Here is an 18,329-nt window from a genome sequence, read left to right as displayed (position 1 = left end):
GTCGATAACAATTCGTTCTGTACAACCAGTCTCATGACCATCAACGACATAAGGTGCAAGTAACTTCTCGATCCAAGGTAAATTTCCGAAAGGTTAGACCCTAAACAGAGCATTGTGGTCATCCTCCCGACGTTGCTCATTGTTTATAAATATCCGCGAGTAAAGTGGAGTTAAACGGACTTCCCCATTACTACTTTACCGATAGCATGCTATTGTTCGTCGGAAGTAGTAAGCGTTTGTAAATATACTTGGTAGGTTCACGTTTACCGATCCTCGAACTACTACTCTACCGACTGTGTGCAAACCGCCTTCTGGATGTCACACTATTACAAAAAGATCTAAAAAAATTGAGTCATTTTATGAATTATTACAATCATATAAGAAATGTAAGACTGAATCCGGAGAAATAACGTATAAGACGGTCAAGTTCAGCTGGAATACCCAAATACAAATTTAAAAATCATTGCATTTTTATAAAAATCCAACCATTTTCAAATTCTTAATCCGCCATTATTTATTAAAAAATTATGTAGATATATCACATTTGGATTCAGCAACCCCAAAAACGTTAGAATACTAACTTTCCTAAAAATCGCGTATAATATTTTTTCTTTAGATGCGCATATACAGGATTATTCATAGCAAACGCACCAGCTGAAATTGGCCGTGAATGGACGATTTCATAAATCAGAGCAGGGTGGCATCATTAAAGAAATGAAGGTTGACGTCGTAAAATTGCTTTTATCATGAATTTCAAATTCCTTTATTTGTTTAACAAGGCTACGACACCTCGATTAATAGAATTGTTCAATCGCGTCCAACTTCAGCTGGTACCGTTGGTTTGTCGTAAATAACTCTATAAATATCATACACACTGGTGACACAACTTTTTTCTATGGGTATACGTTTCACTCACAGTGAAGAGGTTAATACCAATTTTTTGTACAAATCCGAGAACTTTTTTCTGTGCCAAAATTGGCTGCAATTAACAATCTTAGCTTCGCAAGTTAAGAAATTTAGTCATTATAAATTTATCCAAACGTACTTACCATATCGAAACATTAACGATAATTTCAACAAGAGATTCGAAAAACGTTTCGAGTCTTGTAACCTGAGACTGTCCTGGATGTAACGGTTCTTGTGAAGGTGCTACAGCCTCAGCGTGTCGCGCTATTTCTTCTTCACCTACTGTCTCTATAAGGTATTTGAGAACACAACGCACAGCAAACAATGCATTGTACGTTTGCCAGGCATACAGAATACTGAAACAAGCAATATGTACTATTTTACTGAATATCAAAAACCGAATCAAAATTTTTTTATATCTCATATTGCAACATACTTCGTGTATGCTAAGGAGGTAAAGTAGAAAGAAATACCATATATTATAGAAACATCGTACGTATCGCCTTTTTTCGATACGTTTAGTGGGTGGATATCAAACACCCTTAATATTTTGCTAGGGGTGAATCCTCCGCATACCCTCTTTTTGCTCGATTTAGCAAACGATACGCAAATACGCCAAGCGTACCCTTCTCTTGGCCGCGTAAACTGCTACATACATCTCTTATTTGCAACTATGTAAAAAATTATGGGCATGGTGGGGAAAAAGCCGGTACTCCATGAGCCATCGTCGCAGCATCTTGTGAGTGCCTTCGTGAGAAGCAACAGAAGCAACATAAAAAGAAGGAGAAAGTGATAGCGAGAGTGTACAGTGACAGTTTAAAAAAAAAGAAAGTGGTATGTATAACAGCGTTAAGTTTGTACCCGTTTTTATCTAATTTAAAAAAATTTATTTTATATTCGACAATTTTTAGTTGTCTATCTGACAAATCCCCGACATAGCATTTTGCAGGGTATAAAAAAAACAGTGGTACGTATAACAGTGTTAAGGTAGTACACGTTTTTATTTGATTTTAAAAATGTATCGTACACCTTTTACCCTTATTTCTAGACGCTGCACAGCAGGACGATCAGTAAGGTAGCATCACCACAACCACTAACCGTCAACCTAACGCCGGTTATTGCTGCTACTGGAGCGGTAAGTGTAATGAGACTATACGGTTTTTTATTTGCTTTAAACAAATTTATTAAAGAAACTGAAATTTTTACAGATTATGGCCCCAAGGAGACCCGATACACTGCCCTTAGGGGTGGAGGGGCTATTTGAGGGGCCCCTACTCGACGGTATTCGCCCACCGTTGAACGAATTTTTCGCCCCTCTTCACGGTGAGCAATGCTTTTACGGATGCCTATATGTAATGTGAAATTATGCTACTGTTGCATGCATATGCAGGCGCCCGAAATCAGGGCAGAGCACACCCCGGTAGTGCTGCATTATCTATTGCTGGATGTCACCATACCAATAGGCAGCGGGGTGTGCGTGCGATACGAGCGGAGCGTCCTGCATGCGTATGACCCCTTAGACTGTATAGCTTGTATCAGCTATTACGTGGGCCACAGGGCCGTGCTCATAGGCCAGGGCGGTGATAAGGTGGTGATCGTGCGCTTGTAATTACATAATTTTGTTATATAATACACCTATTATAACCACTAGCATCTATTTATACATATATATTTACCGCTATTTTTTTGCTTACTTACTAAATAACTGCTTACATATATACACACATATTATTACTATTTTTTTTAAACATACACTATGTCTGTTATTAACAATACTTTTAATTTTACCGCTACATTACATCACTATCTCTATTATTATTTTTTATTATATTTTAATTATTTATATCGCTTTGTCTTATTAATAATTATTACTGTTTCTATGCTTTAAAAATGATATTGTAATACATAAAAAAAATAAAGAAAGGAAACATTAACTTGCGTATCCTGATTTACACCGTGAATATTGTACCCTACCACCACCACCGCCACCATAGATCTTATTATCCTGCGCATACCGGTGATCCGCCAAACGCTTTGTTCGCACAAAAGCGCACTCTCGGGCGATTCTATCGTTTTTCCGCAAATCATCACTAAACACATTCTGGAACTCATGCATCCCGAAGCCGCAAGAAAAGGTAGTGTAGAAACATCATGCAGAACTGGCCGCACACCGTCGACGTCTCGCTCTGAAGCTGCTGAGTATTCCATCGGAAGGATCGACAGTTTCGTTGGAGTCTCGATGCGTGGTGATGATTCAGCGGTGGTAATCCGTAGCTGTCAAAGTAGTAGCCATCTCCGTCGGTGTCCACGTACATGGCAACCCAATGCGCTCGTATGATCGTCCATGTTGGCAACAATGACAGCGGGTTTCGACCAGTTTCGGAGTATTCTATCAGCTGCGTATACACCCGTCGTATGCTTAGATATACCGCGAAGGCCGAGGTAAAGGTTTAGCCGTGTTCATATATGCGGTCCGTTATTCCGAAGCCAGAATTCAAGGCGTAAGGCGTTGTTCAGAGCGCAAGTAAACAATCCTCGTGCTTCCTAACAGGTGTGAACGATGCACTCGTAATGGTCACAGTTCGGCGGAAAGTCCTCGTATGGTGAGTTATTGGGGGTTTCATCCAAATTTATAACCTCCCTCACCATAATGGTCTGCAGAAAAACTACACTCTCCAAACCTCGCGTGTATATGTTCCGCGAAATACCGGCTATATTTCGGAGATTGGCGTATAACTGCTTGTATGTTACACCGCCGTCGAACCATTCTAGACCGTGCTGATAGCGGGCCATGGTGTTGTTCTCGCTTCTAATTGCTGATGGCAATTCGTTAAAATCACAGGGTGGTGAAACGATACAGTGGCCTATGCATCTTCTTTCCACAGCCACGACACCAATTTCCTTCGGAGGCAGACGCCCCTCGGAGCCTTTGAAGTACTCGATATTGATGACAAAATTCATGGTCACGGTGCTAACTCGAAGGCGTTTAACGAGAAACTAACGACAATGGTAACGAGCAGCCGCGATACCGAGTGCACAAAAGATGATGACGCAGATCCCAAACTGCTGACCTATGTATTTTCTTCGATTGTTTAGCCGCCGTAATCTACGACGATTTGGCGCGAGGCGTCGATCTCCAGAACGTTATCGTACTCTGCATAGACGATACAGTTCACAGTGGAGGCCAGCAGTTTGTCGAAGCGCACCTCGATTCGTACACTACCGTGCTTGATCACGTTCCAGTGGATGTTGCTATTTGCCGAGAGATCGGGTGTGAGATCGAAAACGAACAGACAGTAGCCGTTTGCGTAAGCGCTCCTAGATATCGAATTACCCTCGTTGAGGAAGTGTATACCCGTATCACTGAAGAGAGTGTGGTACGCGCCCCCGTAAAGACCAGCTTTGCCAAAATCGGTCTGCAGTACTTTTGAGGGTACTTGAACAACGTCGACGTACAATGATAAGAAATTAATACAATAGTTTCTAAAATTGAACCGGTTGAGTTGATAGTTGCCGTCGAAGGCCTTGTTATCGACGAAACCTATTATAATCCGCTTAGGTAATTGGCTGAGAATCACGTTATCCATCGTACCACCGTGCAAGCCGACGTGCATCGTCAGTGCTTTGACCTCCACAGGCGTAAGCGGATACTTGGCCGTTGCCTTAGACAACATTTTAGAATGAACCATTAGAATACACGGGCTTATTTTGGCACGACTAACGAGGAGCGTGGCCTCCGTTATATGTAAACAACACTCGTTCATGGGGTCCATGAGGGAGAAACCGTCTTTCGTACGTACGAGGCGTAAATGGAGCTCGACGCCGTTTAATAAAAATTTTTCTTGATTAAACACATCGCAGTGTAAATGACCGATCAGATCGACCGTCCTGTCTTTACCAACGAACGCCTGTGTATTCGCGAGACGTATATTCTTGCCCGCTGTATCGTCCATATGACCGAGCCTGTCGTCGTACCAGAGCACGCTCGAGAGGTATGACCCCTTAGCAGCGGGCCCGTAATTTAATAGCATCTCTATATAAGCCCTGTAAGCGTACGCGTTATTAGGCGGCGATACGAGTTTCTGATTAAGAAACAAGTCCACCTGATTAAACAGCGAATGTAGCAGATTGTTAACAGGGGTTGCTTTGCTCAGAGCGTCAGGAGCTAACGCATCCTTGGATCGTAGCTGCACGCGTAAACTCAGCATGGTGTGGGCTAGATCAAGGTATTCGTCGCCGTTACCCGGCACGACAAACTCAATGGGCGAGTCATCGGTCAGCGATGAGATGGGCTTGTAGTGTACCCACTGGGCGCTCTCTATAGTGGTCTCTCCCGGTGGTAGTGTGAAGAGCTCGAGCTCCGATTTCATACACTCGCAGGAGTGCGCATATAGAAAGGCCATGATAGAGGTAGCGTTTAGGAGAAGATATCCAGCACACTCTGCTTTACTTTCTTACTAGCGACCCTATGATGATTTTTGGGTTTCTTGGTCTTTGACTTAATTGTTTTACTACTTCTTTTCTACGCGGAGCAACCTTTTTTCTCCTACTTCTCTTACGCTCGTTAACAGGTCTTATGTGTGAGGCGATGCTCCTTCCAGCGACGCGGATGATAGAGTGGCCACCGCGTGATCGTTTTACAGCTTTATAGCCCGATCCTTTCATGAGCTCGTCAATTTTCGCCTCAGCCTTACGCTTAAGATTCATACCCGATTCGGTGGCCCTGGTGCAAAATGCCTGTTTCAGCGGAGAGCCGCGCTCGCTCACGTCTGTCAAGATATTCATGCCCGCGCGCACCGCCTCCTTCCTGACAGCTCAGGCTCCTCTCGATAGCAAAGGTAACACGCGCCGAAACAGACCACTGAGAAAGCTACCGATACCATGCCCTCGCTGATACGACGACCCCGCGAACACCCGAAATTTCGTGGAATATCCCCCACCTATCTGCGAATCGTAGTAATGAGCCATCAGTCTAGCCGTTTAAAGTGTAATGTTACGGAGAGCGTCCCTGATTCGAATGGTATAGGTTCGCCCAGTTGGTCTCTTATATCGATATCGATCGTTTGAAAAGTCGTGCGGAGCAACGATATGTACTTTAACGGTAAAATCGAGAGCACTTTTACGGCGGCATACGCATATTTGTTATCCGTCTGCAAGGGAACTACGCGAAGCAAGGGTGTTTGGACGTCTCCGGTAACATACGGCTCGCAAACATCGGTGTAAACAAAAAGCATTTTCGGTAGGGCTATGATCAGACTAGCCGGTTGATTGGCCATCACAATGGGTTCTGCTTTCGATACCACGACTGACTCGGTAAAATTTAGGATGCGCGCCAGAGATCGGCAGAGTCTCAGCTCGTGCGGATCGTCTAGATCGTTAACGGTAGAGACGAACGATATGTCCTCGTAACCGCCTCTACAGAGCTCTAGTTTCAGACGGCCCGTCATAGCCCTGGTATCGTTTACTTCGTCAACGAGTGTCTTTACGTCATCGTAAACACCGTGCGCTACGTTAGAACCCGTCATCATAAGACCGACTATCGGTTCTTTATGGCTCTTCCACGGTTTGGTACGGGTGATGACCACGCCCACGTAATCCCAGTCTTTTAGTGCTGTGGGCATGTGAAGAAAGGTCATAAGGATGTGTATTTCAACCAGAGCAACAGACCATCTCCCGTGTAAATCGATCTGATGCGGTAGATGCGTCGTAAAACTGGTAGTTTTATTTTCGGGATAGTACGACATACTGCTGTTACTGGGCAGAACGAGATAAAATTGGTCCTTCATTGCTCTTTAAGCGGGACGCCGGTATCCACGAATTAAATTTCTCGGGGTAACCGACCCAGCTGACCAGTACTTTTTGGGCTTTTCCACGGCCGATTCGTTTTATTACACGATCGACGAGAAACGTATCCTTTGCGAGGTCCTTGTGAACTCGAACGAGCTCCTTTACGTAAAAAATACTGTCAATCTCCTCGCCGGCGAGATCTTCTAAGATGTATACGGATGGTTTCCTCGTTGTACCTAGGCGTACGATTTTAAAAGCCTCTCGAGTTCAACCCCCTCTCGTAACCTTTCGCAAAAGGGTTCCTAGCACTACTCATGCATACCAGGTCACCGACACAGTATTTAGGGATGCGCGAGATCATTGTGGCGTATCGCATGGCTAGGTTTATACGTGCCTTAGCGGCATTATACATGGTTACATCGACTGGACGCATTCTTATCGCAGCATGTCGTGTTCTGTTGTACGATTCCACGAGGCTCTGAAGAATATCTATGTACCGCTGCGTGTTTCTATGTGTAAAGTAACGCCATATACGCTCCTTCAGAGTACGATTGTAGCGTTCGACGACAGCTGCCTTTACATCGGGACTGCGCGCTACACGGAATCCTATGCCGAGCTCCTCGAGCAGACGCTGCAGTACACCGTTGGTAAACTCTTTACCTTTGTCTGTCTGTAAGTACATGGGTATCCTGTTCTTACTACGTGCCAAAACCCTCCGGAATCCCGGCGCTACCGTCGCACCGACAAATATGTCCACCATGGGCAACATAGTTATGCGAACACAGTCCCGTGCCGGTCGGCGGAATCTCGTACTCCAAACGAACGCGATTCTCCATGTGGGAACATCTCCCACGTGCCTACAGGAATAAGTCAAACACGTACAAAACGCGGGGTGTTACGATATTTCGTCGCTCACAAAAATTACAAATCGCTTACCGAAATCTATACGTCTCTTCGTTCTGGAGAATTTAGCCCGTGAACGCAGCCTCGGACAACGTCCGGATTCTCCACAGGCTTTAACCCCGAAAACCGAAACGTCTCAAAACACGATTCGCATCGTCGACAGTCCAGGCAAGAAGAAGGAATTCGCCTTACCTTTCATTCGTAATCGGCAGCACTGGAGACTATCATCCTCTCCCTTATTCGCAACCACCTCTGATTTGTCCTACGGCCCCAATTAGGAATCTCCGATATGACACCACGCGCTACAATTCAAATACGTCTTCACGACAATTCATACGATTCGGGAACAGCGATTACTGGCTGTCCCGCGATGGGCTCCGTCGTCCCATAAGAATTCGCAATGGTTCACCAGGCGTCCCCGGATTTCCAGTTCGCCAGTCTTCGTTCCTTTCGTCGATAGCGGTGGACCTCCGTCTTGAGTTGTAATGCGTTTCAGGTGCTCCGTCGTTCGTAGGTCTATGTGATGCGGAATGAGTAATAGCTCCCGCGCTTGTTACTCGGTACGCGTAGACCAGTTCAATTAGCTCGGGTAATATCGTGCGTAGAGTTGATCCAAGTCGCGAGGTGATTGGTGCGGTGAGCTATAGCGCGCGCAGCTAGGGCCCAACCGGCGCTCTGATGTCACTCAGCCTTTCGTCCTCGTTCCTCCCACGCTGACGATCCCTCGCTGGTTCTTCTCGAGGTTCGGTAAGCCCGCCAATACAATATTCGCGGCATGGGACATAGCAAAAATCAAACAACAGAATCAGAAATCAACAAATTCGTAACTTCGTTAGCCCTTGAGGTGGTGGCATCTTGCCTGGATTCTTTTTCTAATACGTGTTTTCCCACGTATCACTACAGTTCCCGCCGAGGACCTGACAAGGTAAAATCTACCACGTCACAGTATATATATTTGCAGGTCAACGGCATACAACATGTGGTCGCAGTTAGCAATGACGTTAGGAAGTTCTTTAATGTACAACGAGAAGAGAGAGGGTCCAAGAACGGACCCCTGAGGTACATACGGCGTAGTTCCGTCGAGTGACCTCAGAAGGTCCTCGAATATTTACTCAAACGCGAAATGGCACGGCTAACAGGGGGGGAGGTGAGGGGGTCTCAGGGAGGAAGGTTCCCGAACGCGATAATGGCTACTTACAAATACCTCGGGTTATCTACAATATTCAAAAACGGTGGGGAAGGGAAAAGGGGCACGGGGGTTTCCCAAAAAGGGCGCAAACTACTCTAGAACGCACGCAATATACCACTGGCCGCACGCGGTTGGCGGAAGGCCAGACAAAAACTCAAAAAGATAAGCTACGCAAAAAGGCCGGTCCACGTGGGGACGGCTCGCCAACTCCAAAAGGGGAAATTCACGATCTATTAAACGCAAAAGCAAAAGGGGGTAGGGGAAAAAGGTGGGAGATAGGGACAACTCAATCACGCAAAATATTACTCACTCAATAGGCTCGATATAATCCAAATTCGCAATTATCACTCACACTCCAAGTCGCAATTTCACAATCCGCAAAAGGCTCACTCTATCACTCTCAATCCCCTGGCTCGAAGTGAAGAAGTCGTCGGTGTTTCCGGTCCTCGGGGGTCTCCAGGACCTCGCTGATTGGTTGGGGCTTCTCAGCTGAGCGGGCTACGCGCTCTGGCATTGGTCGGCAGTTCCGGCATGGCAGGGCATTGGTGCGTTTCATATCTGGTGGACTACCGGGCCTTCCAGGGCCTCGTGACGGCGGCACGGTGCTGGCTTCGCCGGCGCGCGGGCTGGCTGTCGCGCACCGGGCAACATGGCAGCCTCCAGGCCTGTCAAAATTCCTCCCGGGCACATCCGCGGTTTCGGAGGAAGAGGGCTCCACCGCTGTCACACGGTCTTTACTACCCGTGTGACGGGACTGCACCGGGGCTGCATCTCTGTGGCGATGGTGGCGGGCATCATCCCACGGGAGTCTCGATCAGCTGTTCCTCCTGTCCATGCCATTCCTGCCTTCCGTTGCCTCGGCAACGTAGTCAGTCTCTCGGTGCATCCAGGGATGACGTGTCCTCGTAGATGGTCCACGGTAGCGGTCCTCGAAGATGGTCCTCGAGCCAGTGCCCTACGGGGAATGGCGACAAGGTGGGAAGGGCGGAGGGGAGGGATCTTATCCTAAATACAATAGACCTAAAACACTAAACAGACGCAATAAACGATAATTCGCAATACAGTCCGCAATACTCGTGCTCGGGGCCAGTGGTGCCCTCGAGCCAGGTGACGGGGAGGAGTTCATTGTAACATTTTTGTTACAATGTATATGTATTGTGACGTACAAATCGTGATCAAGCCTTGTCGGGAGATAAGAGACTGACCGACGCACAACTTACGCGATTCTTTCGCGTTCCAGGCAACCCAGGGCTAACACATACTAAACTCAAAGTAATACCTACGGTATTGTCGGGTGCCAGGTTCCGAAACGGGAACCACGTATCAATTCCTACAATTCATTCGTTTGGGCCTCTATTGACTAACTCAGCACCGCGGAGGCGTCGGGGATCTTCGAGAGTAAGGACAACTCCAACAAAATTAATACTTCGGCTTTTTGGGTCAACAATAACAAAATCGATCTTTATTTCGTGCGTCATCTTAGGACGCGACCACACGGATACAACAAAATCCAAATTCAACAATGTTTAGAATAAATAATAGGCCCAATAAAATCGCGATTAAAACAACAAAATAATTCACAAAAGTTATGACGGTCTAAAATCAGAAATGATGACATTGTCATTTCGAACTCGTGTCATCCTCGATTGCCACGAATGAATTTCGCGATCTATTCCGCGCAGTCAAATTCTTACAAATCAAATAATTACAGTCGTACAATCCGATATAATTTCACAAACGGCCACAAAGTTGTGAAACAACCGACCTCTCTCGACGGAGGCGACGATAATCTTCGATATAGATAAATACTTTCGTACGATTCGATACATTTCGACATTTCGACATTCTCAAAATTCCAGACATACGTTCGAATACTTCGCTATCGTTTTCAAATACAGACAAACTTCCGGACACTTCGATATACGTTTCAATTAACTACAATCTCAATATTTGAGTCGATTCTACAATATAACGCGATCTACTCGCGATACTTCGAAAACACGACCTCAAGGACCGCTTCGTGTCTCTCGGCAACACGTCCCTAACTTGAACGCGATACAATGTATTACTTTGGAAGTGAGGATTGTTGACCAGGTTTCCAGCCAAAGAAAAAACACACGGTTTTCACGACGTTTTGGCCCGGTTTTGGGCCCTCTTCAGGTAATATTATTTTAGGTACACTGAGACGGTGTCATCTCTCTTATAAAAATTCAAGTCTCTCAATTTAGAGAATATTAACAGTCAAGGAGTAAAAAGATAAAAAAGGTAACAGACATCAGATAAATAAAAAATATAAAGTACAATATCTTTTTGAGACGTATCATCGTCCACATGTACCATATACACAATGACTTACAGATATGCGGTAAGGATGTTAGATCTCTATGAAACCAGATTGTCGAATGACGTCATTAAAGAAAACTGGATGCAAGAATTCGAGGAATAAAAGCCAATGTACAATTTACTTAAGAACGTCTCAGTATTTGGTTCGAACCCAAAATGGGTTCATTTGGGTTCCAGTCTTTGGTTCGAACCCAAAATAGGTCCCGCGATGGGCTCCGTCGTCTCATAGGAATTCGCAACGGTTTACCAGGCGTCCCCAGATTTCCAGTTCGCAAGTCTTCGTCGAAACTGATCTTGAAACTTCGTTGAACTCAAAACTGATAGGCGAATTGCCTGCCATCAATCTGTTCTTTGAGAGTTTACGCACACTATAGGCAGTATCCAGGCGATTTCTTCGATTCAATAGCAACATATCGAGATACTGTTGCATAGGATCATTCTGATTAACGGGTACATCTGCGTCATCGTTATCTCCTTTTTCTGCGTCAACATGTTTACCTTCTTCTTCTTCTTCGTCTTCATTTTTTATTTGCTCATCATCGACTGCCTCGAAAGAATCATTTTTTAGCGACTTGAAGGATCCATCAGCCGATTTAAACGTATCATCCGCTTCTGCGTCTTGCTTTATTTCATCCTTAATTTCGTCTTTAATGAGATTGAATTACGCTCCGACTGAGATGCAGTCACTAGTTTCTGCAGTAGAGTCACTACCGGTTTCAAAACCTCACTCATCGTCTGTTCAACGTTCTCTCTACCCAATTTTATCATTCTATGCTTTTTGCGAATCGCATCGCTGGATTTAGCGATTTGGCGTAAGACATCTTTTTGCTCCTGAAGTTTTCTGCGTTGCATCATGACGCTACTGAATCCAAAACGCTACTGCATTAATTTTATTCAGTGATCATTCATTTATGCTCACGAAGCAATCGAATCCTTTTCTGTATCTACTTCCGTCGAGCCCGCTGTCCTTGTCGATCACGAGAAACCCATACTTATCATCATTCTAGCATATCCAACGCAGATCTTGAAACTGTGCGTAAGTCATATCAGTGTTTATATGGTCATCGTACACATGCTTGAGATTCATTTCATCCTGCTTAAAGAGCACCAGCAGATTAGCATTGTCCCATACTAGACGTTTGGGAATGCGACGTACGTCTGGCAGAGATAGAAACAGTAAACGTCCCTGTGAAGAAGGCTCTGAGGTTATCTTGCTTCTCGCAAGCTGTGTCGTAAATAATTATCGAGTTTCGACGTGCCTCGTTCTGTGGCAGCACTTGTTCGTATTCCGTAAAGGGAAAGTACTCGACGCCGTCCATGGATGCGAGTAAACGTTCTAAAAACGTGTACTTCGGCTGATCAAGCGATTTTGAGTATACGTAAACGTTTTCGAATCTTAATCCGTTAGGATGAGTTATGAGAGCGAGCAGTGCGGTAGTCTTGCCGCAATTGGATGGTTTGCAAAATACTGCTCGTATATTGTTTGGCAGTAATTCGCTGTGTCGCTTGACCTCCTTCTTCTCCTTTACTCGTACGATATTGTCAAAGTTCGTTACAGGTAATCTGACGGACTGCTTTTCGAACCTCATCTCGATCTTGACTAACGTGGAAACTATAAATGACGTGCAGTCGGAACTATTTCACCGCAGGGACATGATCGCGCATCCAAAGCGTAAACGCATTGCGAGGAAAAAATCTCATCGTGGCAGAGGATTAGTCAACAGGATCATCAACAGTCTATCCGTTGAGTTACATATACCTGGTTATCAGTACTGTGGGCCCGGTACGAAACTAGCAAGGAGACTCGCGCGAGGCGATCCGGGCATCAACCCCCTGGACATAGTCTGCAAAGAGCACGACATCGCCTACTCTAAGAATCGAGAGAGTCTCGAACCCAGGGGGATGGCGGACAGGGTACTGGCCGACAAAGCTTGGAAGCGCGTTTTCGCTAAAGATGCGAGTCTCGCCAAGAAGGCGGCGGCCTGGTCCGTAGCGAACGTAATGGGTGCCAAGTCGAAACTCGGTATGGGACTCAAGAAGAAGAAGAAACCAAAGACTGTAACGCTGAGAAAAATCATCGAGGAAGCCAAACGATCGATGATTCCCAGCAACGATGCACGGGTAGCTATCAGATCTGCTCTCAAGGATGCACAAGCTGCTGTCAAACAAGCGGGTGGAAAGCGTAACGTTCGAGCACCGTGCATTCTACCTGTGCCATCCAAAGTTGGAGGCTTCCTGCCGTTTCTCATCCCTATGTTCGCGGGTCTCAGTGCCGCTGGAGCGTTGGCTGGCGGTGCTGCAGGTATAGCCAAAGACATGAACGATACGAATACAAACAAGGAACAACTGAAGGAAAGTCAGAGGCACAACAAAACGATGGAAGCCATCGCATTAGGCGAAAGAGTGTACTTGAAACCCTACAGAAAAGGACTAGGCCTTCATCTGAAGCCAAAAAACCTGAAGTGAAACTACCACGCCGAGCGTTGACCGATGCGGATCTGTTAAAGTACGCGAAGATCATGAAGATTTCACATTTTCGCGGAGTCTTCATGCGCAACGCTATGCCGAAGAGTGAGCCGTACAAGTACGAGTCGACAATTATCAATCTCGACGACGAAGATGGTCCAGGAACACATTCGGTCGCGTACAAGAAGCTGAACGAACGAGTCATTTATTTCAACAGTTTGGACAATCTTCGACTACTGCTAGATCTTATCGGGTATGTCGGTGTTGATAGTGTAAAATACAATTACGAGCGATATCAGGAGTACGATACGTTTGCATGTGGACACTTGTGTCCAAAGTTTTTATGTGGACAATTAAATCGTAAAATCAAGTAACGTCTATATAAACTTACTATGTAATTTCACAAGGTCAGTTGAGCGTTTGCAATCATGGAGGATTCATTCATGTTGACTTTATCAGGCACCTCCTCCATACCGGAAGCTGAATACTTCCCTCCTATCAAGCTTTCCCCGTACAAAAATTACGCTCTGGGTCCCACCGAGTTGCTGACCTTCAATTCGATTTCCTACGTGGACACGGATCACAACAAGTTATACCTAGTGGAAGGTACGAGATCGAGGATATCGAAAACTACGTGCATAGCGGGTTGACGGATAAGAGCATCGTCATTCAGATTAAACCTAGCAATAGTACTTTGTACATCGAAATTACGTGTAACCACGATGTCGACTTTCGACCCAATGATTCCATAGGTCACTTGACGGGCTTCACTCAACGCGTTCTGGAAGCTAATAAATTACACACGTCCAACGTATCAGTTGCCATTCTCAAGGTGAACGCCCCACGAGTCGAATGCAACGTCACGACGGGCGCTTACATCAACGAACGTAAAGTGCACATCATACACGAATTCTTTCCGGTTGTCCCACCCGGATACAAGATCATAGAGGTGCCATCGCACGTTATTTATCTACCGATCGCCGCCAAGACTATAGATCACCTGTAGCTTCGAGTAGTCGATCAAAACGGGGACCTGGTGAATTTTCAAGGAGAAGTCATAACGATCAGGCTGCACGTCAGACCCATGCGAAAATGGGTATCGTCTACAATAGGAAAATCGGCAGTGGTTATAATAGTAGACCGATATGTCGGTCGATTAGTCGTAGACCGATTAGTCGTCGACCTTCTCAAGGCGCTAATGCGTCAAAACGTCTTGTTTCTTGAAAATCTAGGATTCAAGGTCACAAGAGGAAAGTAAAGCGTTCGTTTTGTTGCATTCTTTTCGTGTGCCGCCTACCATGGAGGAAGAAACGCTGAACATTCAGATATCGATCGTCTTCAATGAATCTATAGCACACTGTGAAACGCATGCACATCAACCTTACGCCTCATCGGAGTTCAACAACAGCGACGAGGTTCGAATCTCCATTCGACATGAACACCTATGCTTGCTACCGGGCAAAAGTTCACTGCACGTGTATGGAAAGCTAGTCAAGGAAGATGGGTCCTGCAATGGATCCTGGGAATGCTGCTGCTGCATCCTCGATACGCAATTCTGCGAGATAACGACTGAATGGTGGGTGCTGTCTGAAATTTACACGGGCCGGGTAGGGAGGAAGGAGGTTCAACGAAGCTTCTTGAAGCGTCTTGAAGACGTAGCACGGACACGAACCGTCGAAGCTTCCAGAAGGTTCTAGAAGTTTCTAGAATGTTCTCGATCGTGTGTAATTCCTAGAATCGTACGCCAAATTCCTGGAATGTGACGAAAAATTCCCGGAATCGATCGAAAATTCTTAGAATTGAGAGGTCTTGATGACGTCACTTCCGGAAATTGTGGGCGCACACGTTGCCAACTTAGCACGAACACCCACCTTTGAAGGTTCCAGAGTGTCGGTATATTTCGGTTACAGGAATCGTGATCCAGAACCAAAACAGCTATACTACTGTTTCATAAATTATTAAATGACCATTAACCCGTAATCAACTACGGGAAGCAGTAGTAATGTAAAAGAGTAGTGAAAACGTTATAGGAAATTTTGAAAATACAATTAAAATGATGGGCCAGTGCTAGATCATATAATAGGCAAGCATGTAGTGACTTATGTACTTGGCCTCAATAATCTGATATCAATACTTTCTATTAGAGGAATACTCCTATACTTGACGTAGTTTTTTACACGTAAGTGTTTTTTTGGGGGATAGTCTTTATGATAAGCTGCATTGAAAGACTATCATTCTATGTGAATGACTTCGAAAAAATGATTGCACGTACACAGTGTAACATTGCAGAGGACTTTAACCTCTTAACCTGTTAACCGAGCGGGACGTATGAATACGTCAAACCTAAACAATATCGGGTACGGGTATGATATATGAATACGTCCATGAAATATGTATTGCGCCCTGGAACGAGCGGCACGTATATTTTCGAACAACAAAGGTATTAGTCATCCATACATGTTTCGACATGAATTTAAGACACGGAGGGAATCAGTATCATTTTGCTATTGAGAGTGGTGGACGTGTTCTGGGAACTCCCCGGTTAACAGGTTAACGAGGAAACTAGTCTTTCCGTATGAGTATGTAGAGTGTTGGGAAAAACTTGAAGAAAAACTTGAGCAATTACCTTCGCAATAAAGTTTTCTTCAAAATTAAATAATGAGTAAATTTCTGAGAATAATTATTTTCATTCATCTAAAGTTTGGTATACTTTCGGTATTAAAACTCTGGGTGAATATTCCGATTTATATTTGTTAATAAAAAAGGTAGATTTTTATACAGAGTGTATCACCAGAGATGCACGTTTGAGATTTGCGGTGAAACGGTGCACAATTTCGAAAATCGGATGTCACAACCATTGAATGTTTTTTGATTGCGCATCGAATGGGCATATTATTATTGTTCGCTCAACTTCCGGTCGCAAATAAAAAAAATTATCTTCGCCATTTCAAATGATATTGAAACAAGTTAAATGCAAAAGTTGTAGAGCAAGAAAAAATAATAAAGATGAAAAAAAAATGCTGACGGATTGCACACATAATAAGAGAGATATTTGCGTCCGAATTTATCTCATTTTTTGACAAATTTCTGATACTGGAGGAACGCCTTAGCTTCGTGCAGCAGCTTCACGCCGAACTCACGATTCGCAATTGTTTTGAGGTAAGCGTTCAGTCAGACGCAAACCCGTACACTGCGGGACATTAATGCCGTCCTTGGGTGGAGCTAGTAGGAAGCATGAGTAGGGCGACTGGCAGTGGCGACTGGTGGCAAGCAAGCCAGGCCGCCGCGTGGAGAGGGTAGCCTATTCCCCGCGCCTGGGACGGCATGTCTGTCCAGAGTCCAGGCGTCCCGTATAAGAGTGTCTCAGACAATTTCAATAGAGTCCGCATAAGTCCCTCTCACTCGCAGTTAGTGGAGTCCCAGAGATAGCCTGCACTGTGTATAAGAGCGTCTCACTTGGGTCTAGTGCTAGTCGTCCATAAGAGCCTCTCACTCCAAACATTAGGCTCTCTTATTATAATCCGCAGGTCACTGCTGGCAGCGAGTGAGAGGGTCTTATGTGCGATTAGCACTAGACCCAAGTGAGACGCTCTTATACACAGTGCAGGATATCTCTGGGACTCCACTAACTGCGAGTGAGAGGGACTTATGCGGACTCATGTTGAAATTTTGTGAGACACTCTTATACGGGACGCCTGGACTCTGGACAGACATGCCGTCCCAAGCGCGGGGAATAGGCTACCCTCTCCACGCGGCGGCCTGGCTTGTTTGCCACCAGTCGCCACTGCCAGTCGCCCTACTCACGCTTCCTACTAGCTCTACCCAAGGACGGCATTAATGTCCCGCAGTGTACATTGGAATTCCTGGCACGGACCCGCCAAGTAGTACTCGAAATTGTTTGAGCGAAGCGCCAAAGCGTCGCTCGTTGCACACTTTTCTAGACACTCTAGACTTCTACGTCTGACACCTCATGAATGCTATTGAAAACTTAATAATTCTATACTGTTGTGAAAGCACCCTTATACTAACTGGAAATTCGGTATGAGCAGTAGCTTCACATATAAAGTGTATTTGATTGTGTTGTATATTCGTAAATTACTAATACCATACCGAGTACAAATAGGTAAAGAAGGTAATGCAGTCAGCGCCATCTGTCGTGTGAAAAATGTGATGGACATGCGAAGATGACGACGACGACGACGACAACGACGACCACCCTGGACTTCCACATCCAGTACCTAGATACAAGAAACTACGGAGTGGAACACTTGGACACCCTGGACTTCCACGTCTGACACCTAGTGGGCGTGGAAGTCCAGGGTGTCCAGGTGTTCCGCTCCGTAGTTTCTTGTATCTAGGTGTCGGGCGTGGAAGTCCAGGGTGTCCAGGTGTTCCGCTCCGTAGTTTCTTGTATCTAGGTGTCGGGCGTGGAAGTCCAGGGTGTCCAGGTGTTCCGCTCCGTAGTTTCTTGTATCTAGGTGTCGGGCGTGGAAGTCCAGGGTGTCCAGGTGTTCCGCTCCGTAGTTTCTTGTATCTAGGTGTCGGGCGTGGAAGTCCAGGGTGTCCAGGTGTTCCGCTCCGTAGTTTCCTGTATCTAGATGTCGCATGTAAAACTCCAGGGTGTTCAGGTATTCCTCTCCGTAGTTTTCTGTGTCCAGGTGTTGGATGTGGAAGTCCAGGGTGTCCAGGTGTTCCGATCCGTAGTTTCTTGTATCTAGGTACTGGATGTGGAAGT

At 45.5% G+C, this 18,329-nt stretch overlaps 1 protein-coding gene across 1 annotated transcript in view; it reads right to left on the bottom strand.

The window, feature by feature from the left end:
* Positions 1–897: 897 nt before the first annotated feature.
* The window catches only part of LOC107266063 (dymeclin), a 22,871-nt gene continuing 5,439 nt past the window's right edge, over positions 898–18,329 (bottom strand). The window contains exons 3-4 of the mRNA XM_015736183.2: positions 1,050–1,262; positions 898–979 (exon numbers count right to left, since the gene is read on the bottom strand). Coding sequence (XP_015591669.1) covers positions 913–979; positions 1,050–1,262 — 280 coding nt within the window. The 3' untranslated portion in view covers positions 898–912. The remainder of the gene's footprint in view (positions 980–1,049; positions 1,263–18,329) is intronic.

The sequence above is a fragment of the Cephus cinctus genome, unplaced genomic scaffold, assembly GCF_000341935.2.
Source record: "Cephus cinctus unplaced genomic scaffold, Ccin1 Ccin1_scaffold0286, whole genome shotgun sequence".
NCBI classification, from domain to species: Eukaryota; Metazoa; Arthropoda; class Insecta; order Hymenoptera; family Cephidae; genus Cephus; species Cephus cinctus.
This window is presented reverse-complemented; position numbering and strand designations above follow the sequence as displayed.